The following is a 12,168-nucleotide window of genomic DNA, read 5'->3' as shown; positions in this document are numbered from 1 at the left end:
CAAGTATGATTGTGGCTGCACTTTTTAAATACCTTTTTAATTTATAGCTGTTAATAGTAGTTTTTTCAATGATCAGTAAGTAAAAGCAGGATTTTTTTTTTTTTTTGGTTATTAAGTAGATTCTGTGTCCTCTAAGGGTTTTTGATAGAACATTACCTCGGGCTTCTAATTCTAATTCATGGTTATTATGAGCTGTGTCCAAATCAAAGTCTGTGTGTTTTTATCAGCATGCTGATTAAGTTCCATGATTTTTATTTTCAGTTAGAATATTGACATTAATTAATTACTTAACACCTTGTCTTTATCAATTTTTTTGATTTGTCTTACAGTGGAAGAGAAGAAAAAGCCTGAAGATCTTCCCTCAGATGACGACGTTCTCATTGTGTATGAGCTGACCCCGACCCCTGAGCAAAAAGCTCTTGCAAGCAAACTTCAGCTTCCTCCCACTTTCTTCTGTTACAAGAACAGGCCAGACTACGTCAGCGAAGAGGAGGAGGACGGTAAGTCTCCTGTTTCTTTAAAGCGTTCTGCTCACGGTCCTCGTAGTGAGTGGGGTGATGAAATTGCTTTCAGCCTGCTTCCTGGAGCCCACCCCTGCTGCCCTGCAGGCCGGTATTGAGCCTAAATGTATGTGTGAGCAGTCAGTGGACGTCACGACTGAAAGAGCTGCATTCATTTATTAGCATTCCCTGGGTGGCTGCCGTGAACAGGGCAGGCATTTTGAGGGGACTGAAAGCAATTCTCATTTCCCTGGGGTCTCAGAGGGGTGGGGGAACTGTGAGGCAGAGACAGGGTCTTACTGGGGAAAGCTCTGTGGGCCCTGTCGAAGTTTTCAAGCAGGGGAGTTACGTGCTCAGAATAATCTCAGCCGGACAGTTGGGCAGTGGTGTGGAGGACTGGGTTGTGGGAAGTGGAGATGGGAGGGGGAGCCAGAATGCCAGAGCAGCTCAGACAAGGCGTTCGGGGTGTGGAATAGGCAAAGTTGGTTGCTATTTGGATGTGGGGAGTAAGGGAAAGTGTGAAGTTGGAGATAATTTTCCTAGATTCCTGGCTGGAAAATCTCCTGAAATTTACTGGAAGTTCTTTTATTTAATCAAATTATACTTTAAGATGAAGATTTCGACACAGCTGTCAAGAAGCTTAATGGAAAACTGTATTTGGATGACTCAGAAAAACGTAGACCGTTAGAAGAAAATCTAACAGGTATGTAACAGTAAAATTACTAGTTACAATGTTTTTTAAAAATTTTCTGTTTAAAAGGAATCTTGCAATCTGGTCACCTCTGTAATTACCAGTTTTGCCTTGGTGACTTTAAATATTTAAAAATAACGTGAAGTGAAAAACATTGTGCTCCCGGTGGTGGTGGTTCTCCATCAGCATCCAGGGTCTTGTTATTTGGGTCTATAATCTGTAGATGACACTGAGGGCCATTGTTTGTGGAGTAGTTGGACTTCATCTACTTTCGTCTTAACTTGCTTTTCCTTGTGTTGTATGGGATTTTCAGATAATGAGAAAGAATGTATTATTGTTTGGGAAAAGAAACCAACAGTTGAAGAAAAGGCAAAAGCAGATACGTTAAAGCTTCCACCTACATTTTTTTGTGGAGTCTGCAGTGACACTGATGAGGACAATGGAAGTGGGGAAGACTTTCAATCGGAGCTTCACAAAGTTCAGGAAGCTCAAGTAAGACCGTCTCTGTGTGCTCCTTCTGGCCCAGTTGCCTCTGTTGACGCGATAAGCTAGAGGGTCCTCACCACGTGGTAATAATAGGGTGTGTCTGGCAAGCGGTCGGACACCTCAGGCAACTCTGGCCAGAGGAGGGGAGGACTCGTGTTCTGCCCGGAGGACCGGAGGCACCCCTGCAACCGGTGCGTGTGCTGGGCTTGGGGAGTCAGGGCAGCAGCATGGCGGTGCAGATGTCCCTAAGAAGGTCTACGCCCTGCAAAGAACGGTGTTACGTAGTTCATTTTCTCTGCAAGTTAACTGATTGTGGAGTGGGCAGGGTGGATAGGAAATAGCAGCATTTGAAACTTAGTTCCCTTGACCTGTATACCTTGCTTTGCCAATAACTTTGTGATTTGGTTACTTTCTTAGCTCAGGTGTAGTCATTTTAGTAGCTATCAACACCTTGGTGTCTTAATTTGTATTCCACAGAAACTAGAAGACAAGGTCCCTGTCTTGTAATTGTTTACAGTCTTAATTTTGACATATTCAGAATGGTTCCTTGCCTCTCAAGAAATACTGTTTTTTAAAAATTGTTGGAAAGATGGTTAAAATGAAACAGAGTCCTGGAGTTAGTTACGAATGCAGTGTTTTATTTAAAGGATACGTGGGTAGAGAGAAACGTGGCCCAACACGTGGCCTGAGTCTGTAGGAGACTTACTACCCTTTACTGTCTGTCTGACTCTGAGGAGTCTAGGTGGCCTGCTTTTTTAGCTGTCCACCTAGGATATGCCGCCTGTTCCACAGGCTTCAGCTTATTCATCAGTGCACGTATAGCTAGTGGCCATCAGCTAATGTAAAGACATTACTTCCTTTTTTATAACCAAGTAGATTTGTGGAAGCCCTATCTGAAGTTTTTCCATCAGCGGCCTTGCTATACTAAATCTGAAGTATATTTTAAATCCCTCAGCAGTTTCCCTGGACTCAGTGGAAGTACACAATATGCAATATTTCTTAATCATCTTCTCTAATTGCTGCTGCTGGAGGCTTTATTTATTTAAATATTTATTAAAAAAAATTTTTTGGCTGCGTTTGGTCTTCATTGCTGCGCACGGGCTTTCTCTAGTTTCAGCGAGCGGGGGCTACTCTTCATTGCGGTGCGCGGGCTTCTCATTGCGGTGGCTTCTCATTGTGGAGCCTGGGCTCTGGGCGCGCAGGCTCCGTAGTTGTGGTGCACGGGCTTAGTTGCTCCGCAGCATGTGGGATCTTCCCGGACCAGGGCTCGAACCCTTGTCCCCTGCATTGGCAGGCAGATTCTTAACCACTGCACCACCAGGGAATTCCCTGCTGGAGGCTTTAGCATCCAGTCTTTCATTCAGCAAATACAGGACAGTCATAATATAAAGTTGGGTTATGCAAATTGAAACAATGCATTTTAAATTTGGCCTCACTCTTTTGTGTGCAAAACTTAAAAATAATTATTTATTTAAAATTTATGTTTTTCAAAACTTAGAACACTGAAAAATAATCTCTATGCTGATGCACCGACTGAATTGTACATTGTTTATTCTTTTCCCACCTGTGGTGCACACAGGACTTGGTACCTTCTGTCAGTTTTTTGTGAACTGTGCTGTTTATAGGCGTTGAAATGGCTTATTTGAGTGACTATTGTGTTATCGTTGTTATAACTTAAAATCTTTTTGTAAAATATCCTGTAACACTCTCATAATGTTCATTAAATAGCGGTCCTAAGAGCTGTTCAGAAATACCTTTGGTACAGAAATTAAACGTGATAAATCATTATAAGGGTTGAAAAAAAATTGCCAAGATGAATTGTAATTTTGGAGAGCACCCTTTAATACACAGAGACGAAACAGAGAACTAACAACCATTAAAGCTGAAATGTGCTGTGTAATGGGTGTAGATATACATCCTCTTAGGATGCACCCTTCCTGTTTTACACTCAGATTCATCTTGGACTATGCGAGATCTTCAGATAGGCATCCCTTGCATAAAACACCTAAGTGTACTGTATGTGTAAGTGCTTAGTGTGAGCTGGCACTGTGCTCAGCATTGGGGATACGGTATTTGATTTGTCTACAAGAGTTGTTCATTCATGGACTCTTAGGTGGCGAATGTATTAGGCGCTGGATTACGCACTCCCCTCTCCCAAGTAATCTAGCCTACATTTTTTGGGTAACGTTAATTGTGATATGATTCACCCATTTTAAAATGTACAACTCAGTTGGTTTTCGTATATTTACCACAGTCAGTTTTAGAACATTTTCATCATCCCAAAAAGAAGCCCTGTTAACCTCTAGCAGTCACCACCCTTCCCCATTTCCACCCGTCTTCTCTAGGCCTGGAATAACCAATGATGTACTTTGTAGATTTGCCTATTCTGACATTTCATATAAACAAATAATAATGTGTGGTCCTTTGTGTCTGTCTTCTTTTACTTAGTAAGTTTTTGAGGTATATCCACATTGTAGCATTTATCTGTATTTCGTTCCTTTTATGGCCGAATAATATTTCAGTGTATGAACATACCACATTTTGTTTACCCGTTCATCTGTTGATGGTCATTTGGGTTGTTTCTTCTTCTTGGCTATTATGAATAATACTGCTGTGTTAGCCTAAATCATTTGACACGAACAGAATGGACTGTTTTCTTGGGCTTCAGTCATTAAGAAATAATGATTTTTTCATTTGTATTAATTTTTAAATTTTACATAAGGAAAATTCACTTTTCCCTGTGTGTGTATTTTCTGTGAGTTCTTACACATGCCTGGATTCTTGTAATCCCCACCACAGGCAGGCAGTGTACAGAACCGTTCCAACAGCCCAAAGAATTCCTTCCTACTGTCCCTTTCGGTTCAGATCCTCCCCCGCTCGGAACCTCTGGTAACTGCTGATCTGTTTTCTGTTTCTACGTTTTTGCCTTTCCCAGACTAGCATGAATGGAATCATACTTTGTGTAACCTTTGATACTAGCTTTTTACACTCACTCATTATGCTCAAAAGCATAATGCCTTTGAGATTTGGCCCAGTTACTGTGTGTAGTGTTAGTGTGTTTCTTTCTGTCACTGGGTGGTATTCCCTTGTGAGGACGTACCACAGTTCATTCGTTATTGTTTCTGCAGGGAAAACAGGTTTCTAAATAGATCGAATCAGTTGATACTGTGTTGTACAAGTCCAGTCTATCCTTGCTAATTTTTTTCTGCTCGTTCTATTGATTATTGAGAGGAGTGTTGCTGAGCATGTTTGTTTTTCTCCTATCAGTTTTTGCTTCACGTACTTTGTTAGGGAGTGTTCCCTCTGCTTCTGTTTCCTGGAACACAGTGTAGGAATTGGTAATATTTCTTTCTTAAATGTTTGATAGAATTTACTACTGAAACCATCTGGGCCTGGTACTTACTATCATTATTTTTTTTTGGAAGGACATTAATTGATGGTACATTTTCTTTAATAAATATAGGCCCATTCATATTATCTATTTCTTATGTCAGTTTTGGTAGGTTGTGTCTTTTGAGGAATTGGTTGGTCCATTTCCTCTACATTATCAAATTTGTGGGCATAACAGTGTTTGTGAAGTTCATTGAAATTTATTACCCGTTTAATGTCCATGGATCAGTGTTGATAGCTCCTGTTTCATTTCTGATATTAGTCATTTATGTCATCTATTTTGTTTTCTTGGTGAGCTTGACTAGAGGTTTATCAAATTTTATTGACCTTTTCAAAGAATCCATTTTTTATCTTGTTAATTTTTCTCTGTTTTATTGATTTCTGCTCTGCTTTTCATTATTTCTTTAGTTCTTTGTGCCTTCCGTTTATCCTGGTCTTTTTTCTCTAGTTTTTTAAGGTGAAAGTTTATCGATTTTAGATCTTCTTTTTAATATATGCATTTAGTGCTACAGAGTTCCCCTTCCTTGCTTTTGTTGGCATTCCACAAATTTTGGTAAGCTGTAGTTTCACTTCTATTTAGTTCATAGTATTTTTAATGTGTCCAGAGACTTTGACATGTGTATTAAAAATGTGTTGTTTAATCTCCAGATATTTGGAGATTCTTTTTCAGCTATATTTCTGTTAGTGATTTCTAGTTTAATTCCACTATGGACTGAGAATATACTTTGTATGGTTTCTGTTCTTTTGAACTTGCTGAAGTTTGTTTTATGGCCTAGAATGTGGTCTTTCTTCATAAATGTTCATGCGTGCTTGAGAGGAACATGTATACTGCTGCAGTTGGATGGAGCATTCTGTAAATATTTTTATTTCTGTTATTGTATTTTTAAGTTGTGAAGTCCCATTTGATTTTCTTTTGTGCTTTATATTTTTTTGCCTGACACCTATCTTTTCATTTGTCTTAAGAGTATTTGTCCTTTTTTGGAACATTGTTAGAAGAGCTTTTCAAAGTTTTTCTGATCATTCAGCACACGGATCATTTCATGACATTCCCCACCCTCGGCCAAGGACAGTTGACTTTTCTTGGACCCTTTTCCATCTGTGCCGTCGGCAGCTGCAGTTTTGGACAGCTCTGGTACCCTGCCTGGGATGTGGGTTAGTGGGTGGGGGCAGGAAAAATTTCCCGCAGGGTTCTCACCAAGATTACCTCTCAGGTCTTGAGAGTCTTTTTTGTTCTTTTTTCTTTCTCTTTTTCCTAAGTAAAAAACAGAAGTTTACTATAAATACATCTTCTAATGAGATGGCTCTTAGGAAGGGGGAAGTTTGTGGTGTCTTGATTGAAAGTGAATTTGGTAAGGCCAGAATTTCAGATGGTCACTTTGCCTGTCTCTCCAGTAGTCTTTACACCTGGGGACCATCTACCATAGTGAGGGGCTTTCTTTTTCTGTAAAACTGGGGGACAGTCAGAGAAAAATCTCAAATCTCTTGCCACCATCCAGCAGTTCTGGCCAGAAACCCTCTTCCTCCAGGTTTAGTACTTTCTTGTTGTGACACCCGCTGTAGGCAGGTAGGAAGCAGGTCAGGAAAGGGGCCCAGGCACGACCTCGTCGGCTCAGCCTAGTCCATTTCCAGAACCCATGGTTGCCGCAGGGGTTTGGGAGGAGGTTGTGTCCAGGAGGCAGGGACTGCCCTCATTGGCTGGGGGCAGGCAGCTGTGGATGATGGGCCATGTGGCCTGGAGGTGCCCCCACGCCCCAGCAGTGTGCACGGGGGCACATGGCTCAGGCCAGCACCTCCTTGGGTTCCGGCTGTGGTGCGGGGACCCCGACGGGCTGGCCCGTGGAGGCCAAGTTGTCCGTGGTCTCATCACCAGGCCTGGCTGCCACCTACATCTCAGCCATTGCTCCTCACCAGTGGGCCATATATAAATATATACATATATATATTTTTTTTTTGGCTGTGTTGGGTCTTTATTGCTGCGCACGGGCTTTCTCTAGTTGCAGTGAGCAGGGGCTACTCTTCCTTGTGGTACGCAGGCTTCTCATTGCGGTGGCTTCTCTTGTTGCGGAGCACAGGCTCTAGGCGCTAGGGCTTCAGTAGTTGTGGCATGTGGGCTCAGTAGTTGTGGCATGTGGGCTCAGCAGTTGTGTCTCTCAGGCTCCAGAGCACAGGCTCAGTAGTTGTGGTGCATGGGCTTAGTTGCTCCGTGGCACGTGGGATCTTCCCAGACCAGGGCTCGAACCCGTGTCCCCTGCATTGGCAGGTGGATTCTTAACCACTGCGCCACCAGGGAAGTCCCATGTCTTGAGATTTTTAATCCTTCTGCTTTCATCCACTTTTCAGAGGCTTCTTCTAGTCGCTTTATCTGTTTCAGTCCAATTCAGCTGTAGGTGCTGGGAGAGGTAGGATGAAAGGTGGAGTGGGAGAGAGAAAAGTGTGCTTACTCCATTTTGTCCAGAACTCCAAGTCCTCGGTTTCTTTTAAAATAGGGTATATGATCCTTTTTGTCAATCAGTACTTAATGTCATAGTTATTTGTTACTTCCTCTTTGCAGAAATCCCAGAATGAGGGCATAACTAGCACGGCTGACAGTGTGTGTACGGATGGCAGTAAAGTGACTCTACCATTTTTGTGTAAATCTGAAGAACCAGAGTTTACTACCAAATGTATTAGTTCACCACCTATTTCTTCTGAAGCTGTCGATAAACCTGTGGATTTATGTACTAGAAAGGAAAATGATGCAGATTCTACAAGCCAAGGTACAATTTGATACATGTTTATAAAAACCTTCTAGGCATGCATTACTACATAAGGTACACCTGTGATTTTGAGACGATAGACTTTTAAATGCAAATCCAGAAACTCCCTTTCTTAAAACAAAATTTGAGATTTATAAAGGGGCATGAAATATTTCGCTTTTATGAGCTTATTTTTTACAATTGAGAATATAAAAAATCTTTAGATATTTCCTGAAATCCTGCCTTTGAATGAATGTTTTAGATTACATTAGATTGTGTAAAGCAGAAACTGTATAGCTCTCTATCTGATTTAGTATAAATCTACATCTCATTTTTAAAAAATGATTTTGGGTATGCTCTTGGTATATTCTGCATTGAGAATAGTACCTGAAAACGTAATAACAATGAAGAAGCTCAGAACTTGGATGTCTTTTATAAGTTTTCTTCAGAGAGATAACCAGATTATAAATGTTCCACACCCCATCCCACCCCATACCTCTCAGTAGTACAGCAGGTCCTACCCCCATTCTCTTTGGGTCCTGAGTAAAGCTTTGATGTTCAACATGTATTAAATGAAATATTAAATTGCTCTTTTCCTTTTGCCAGTGGAAAGCAAAACAGTTTCATTTGGATTTGGAAGTAGCACAGGGCTGTCATTTGCAGACTTGGCTTCCAGTAATTCTGGGGATTTTGCTTTTGGGTCCAAAGGTAAGATCAGGAGGAGCGGTTTTAATGATTGTATTACAGAAATATGCACACCTGGGGGGAGCAAGCCCTTTGTCACTCACCTGGCCATTTGTTTCCCCAGCCCTGCACTCCAGCTGTCTAGTGTTGTAATAAAGGAAGGGCTTCTGTTTTATTGTTATTTTTGCTATTATTAATATAACCATAAGAATTTTCTCGTCATTCATTGTAACTCATGGTGCTAGCCTTCCCCATCCTGAAATGCAGAACCGTCACTCCAGTTTTGGAATAACCTTGGGATTGGCACATTGTTCTTTTAGTTATACTTTTGATTTACTAATATTTCAAGATATGTGCATCAGTAATTTTTAAGGAGATGATTTTGCAGTTTTTTATTTTTGCAATATCCTTGATTGTGCTTTTTAATATAAGGGTTGTGCTCATTTGTAACTGGTGAGCTTTCCCACCTTTTCCAGTGATTTTTTTCTATTTTTGGTCCATTTGGGTATCATTTGTAGAAAATAATCCTTTTCCTTGTTTCAGAAGCTTGAAAAAATTAGCATATTTTCTCATTCTTAAGGTAGCTTACATGTATCTGATTATAGCACCACCTAAATTGAACAAGATGCTTGAATTGTCGAATAAATTTTGTTGAAGATACATACTTACATGATAATCTAATTCAGAATTCCCTCTCACATATTTTTACTTGTTTCACTAACACTGGGTTTAGCCAATCAGCAAAAAAAAAAAAACAGAACAGTTCCTGTCATTTATGGAAACACATATAAAACTTTTAGAAATTACCTTCAGATGCTACGTTATGTTGGAATTCATAGCTTCACTGATGTCAGGTTGCTTTATTTTTATTAATAAGTAGCCTGAAGTCACAGGGTCATAGGTCAACAGATACAACAGTGTATAGTAGGTATAATTATCCACAAATAAAAAGCCAAATAAAAATTGATGTGTTAGGTTGCTTGATACTTGGTATACCTTTTTCAAAGTACTCCATCAGTACTGTACAATGAAGTGTGAGGTAGGCAAGACTCATGCCACGTGGGAGGCTCGCCCTGAGTATTATTTGCTGACGTTCACTCCTTTTTCCATGAGATTATTTACCAAGCTCTTTTTTAAACTACATTTCTTGTTTTGTTCTTAGATCTCACAGGAATTTGTGCTTTGTCTTTTCAAAGAAGTAGCTTTTGGTTTTATCAGTTCTTTTGTTTATGTTTTTTATTTATCTTCAGATTTTGTCATTACTTTCCTTTAAATTATCATTGGTTTTCTTACGTGTTAAATGCCTGCTTTATTTAATTTAGATTGTGCTAGTAAGCACAGAATAGCATTTTGAAACTAAATTCCCCTGGAATCAATTTCATAGCTTTTCATGGGGAATTTTCACACTACTATAAGTTTTTATAATATTTTAGAATTTCATCTTGCCTTCTTTGATTAAGAGCTTGTGGGATTTAATTTTTTTTTTTTAAGGTAATCAGTTTCACCAGAATGTTTTTTTGTTTTTTAAACTTATTTCTGGCATTGTGTGGACCTTTTTGATCTTAAACTTTTTGTTTTGGTTGGTTTTAAGCTACGAGGAGTCTTTTTTTTTTTAATCCTTTCCTCCTCTTCTGTTATGTGTTATTTCTGTGGTGATTACTTTTTCTTCATCTGTTCATTTTATTTTTGTTTCATGTTTTCTTTTGTTCCTTTTTTTTCCTGTCTTCTCCTGAAAGTCCTCTTCACAGGCAGGTCTGTCAGTCACTCCCTGTCTTTTGTGTAATATTTCATATGGAAACTAAGAGAACACAAGGAACACATGTTTATCTGCTGCTCCCCTTTGTCCGTGATTTGACGTTTTATCTTATTTCCTTGAGATTCTGTAATGTTTTCATTAAACCCGGACTCAGAGTGGAAGCTTCCTAGGTACTATTATCTAGAACACAGTTGTTGTTAAGTTGATATTACTGATGTGCACATCTTTATACTCTTACTGTATAAGTTCTTTCTCCTGTCCCTTTAGAACAGTGGTTTTCAACTCTTGGCTTCATATTAGAATTTCTTGGGAGCTTTTTAAAGAAAAAAGAAACACCTGATAGTTATGTTGGGCTCTTTGGGCCTGCGGCCCAGGCACTGGTATTTTACAGAAGCTGTTGGTGTGATTTTAATATGCACCCAGTGTTAAGAACCATTGCTTCAGAGGAATTTTGAGACTTTCTGCCATACCTCTCAGGGTATTGGGGTAATTTAAAATTTTTTTCTGCTTGGGAGTTCCTGAGCCAGTTATTTTTGAGCCCTACGCCTGTGTATCATGTAGATCTGTGGTTACTGTTCTCAGGAAGCCCCCCACACAACCTGAGATTGTGCTCTTCTTGTTTCAGAGCATTCTTTTGCTGTATCTTCTTAATAATTTTTTTCTTTTTTCCTGTTTTTTTCTCCCCATTAAACCTCACTTAGGAGTTACTGCTTTAGACACTAATTTTGTTCTTTCTTCAGGGTGCTGTTTTTAACTGATCCGTGACATTTTTGCCTTCTCCTGAGTTTTTGCATCAGATGTAGGTTTAGAGAGCAGTGATTTTGTCAGCAAGTGATGAAGAGTTGAGAGGTTTCTTTCCTCTAGGATAGTGGGGAATGTATTAGCAGGCTGGGTCCTCACATTCGAGATGCGGATGAAGCAGCTTTTAGTTTTCACCTTCTCCCTGTGAGGGGGAGTAAAAGTCTTTGTTCCTCTGCGTGGGAGTGGGGAGCCTTTTCACCCCTTAACTAAGTTAAGCCTAGTATTGCTTGAAGACAGTGGGGGTCAGCTTCTCCCAAGGCTGCAGTGCCACCTGGCCACGAAGTTTAAGCTCCAGCTCTAGTTACCTTAGGAGGAAGTTGAGGTAGAGAAGTTATAAACATGTTTAGTCTGCTTCGGCTAATATGGAAGTAGCAGATTTGGCTTCTTTGAGAACATTTTTAGGTTCAAAAGTTATATTTTTCATGTGATAGAATGTTTTATGAAATGAACTACCTTTGGAGCTGAGCTGGGTTTTCAGAGTTTCAAAGTATATACTTTTAATTAAGAACCTGCTTCATTACTGAAAGTTCTTCTGTAGTTCAGTATCATGAAGACCTGAGGCTCAGATGATCCTAGACCCTATCTGTATATCTAGACATAAATGTTACTAAAAGTCCTGTGTACTCACCACATGAGTTTAATCTGCCAGAATAGTACAAGTTTAAACATTTTTATTAGAAGTATGTTACATCATTGGAAATTAGATTCATTCATAAAGTAATCTAACTGGGATTAAGAGCTTATTAAAATAGATACCACTGTTTAAGTATCCTAATTTATTCATCAGATAAAAATTTCCAGTGGGCAAACACTGGAGCAGCTGTGTTCGGAGCACAGTCAACCAGTAAAGTTGGAGAAGATGAAGATGGTAGTGATGAAGAGGTAGTTCATAATGAAGATATCCATTTTGAACCAATAGTGTCATTACCAGAGGTAAATATTAAAGAGTGAAAACCTTACTAATAACTTCACATTTTAAGTTTAAAACTTGACATGGGCTTGATTTGTAGGGCTTGGCCTTGTTTGCATTTCTTTCAGAACATTGACCGTTTCAAATGGAAGCTCTTTATTAGAAGTTCAGCCTTTAAGTTCAAATAGTCTTTTTTTTTTTTTTTTTTTTTTTTT

At 39.6% G+C, this 12,168-nt stretch overlaps 1 protein-coding gene across 4 annotated transcripts in view; it reads left to right on the top strand.

Moving 5' to 3' along the window:
* RGPD4 (RANBP2 like and GRIP domain containing 4) overlaps positions 1-12,168 on the top strand; it is a 53,589-nt gene that overhangs the window by 38,311 nt on the left and 3,110 nt on the right. For 3 of the 4 annotated variants that reach the window (XM_027128653.1, XM_027128651.1, XM_027128654.1), the window contains 6 exons: positions 330-500; positions 1,111-1,203; positions 1,505-1,683; positions 7,619-7,823; positions 8,409-8,510; positions 11,831-11,976. In XM_027128653.1, the coding sequence (XP_026984454.1) occupies positions 330-500; positions 1,111-1,203; positions 1,505-1,683; positions 7,619-7,823; positions 8,409-8,510; positions 11,831-11,976 (896 nt within the window). The remainder of the gene's footprint in view (positions 1-329; positions 501-1,110; positions 1,204-1,504; positions 1,684-7,618; positions 7,824-8,408; positions 8,511-11,830; positions 11,977-12,168) is intronic. The other variant, XM_027128652.1, reaches the window with a different exon arrangement.

This window comes from Aethalodelphis obliquidens, unplaced genomic scaffold (genome assembly GCF_003676395.1).
Source record: "Aethalodelphis obliquidens isolate GAN/ISIS:26980383/991018 unplaced genomic scaffold, ASM367639v1 scaffold35, whole genome shotgun sequence".
NCBI classification, from domain to species: domain Eukaryota; kingdom Metazoa; phylum Chordata; class Mammalia; order Artiodactyla; family Delphinidae; genus Aethalodelphis; species Aethalodelphis obliquidens.
Note: the sequence above shows the minus strand (reverse complement) of the source record. Positions and strands in the feature narration are given on the sequence as shown.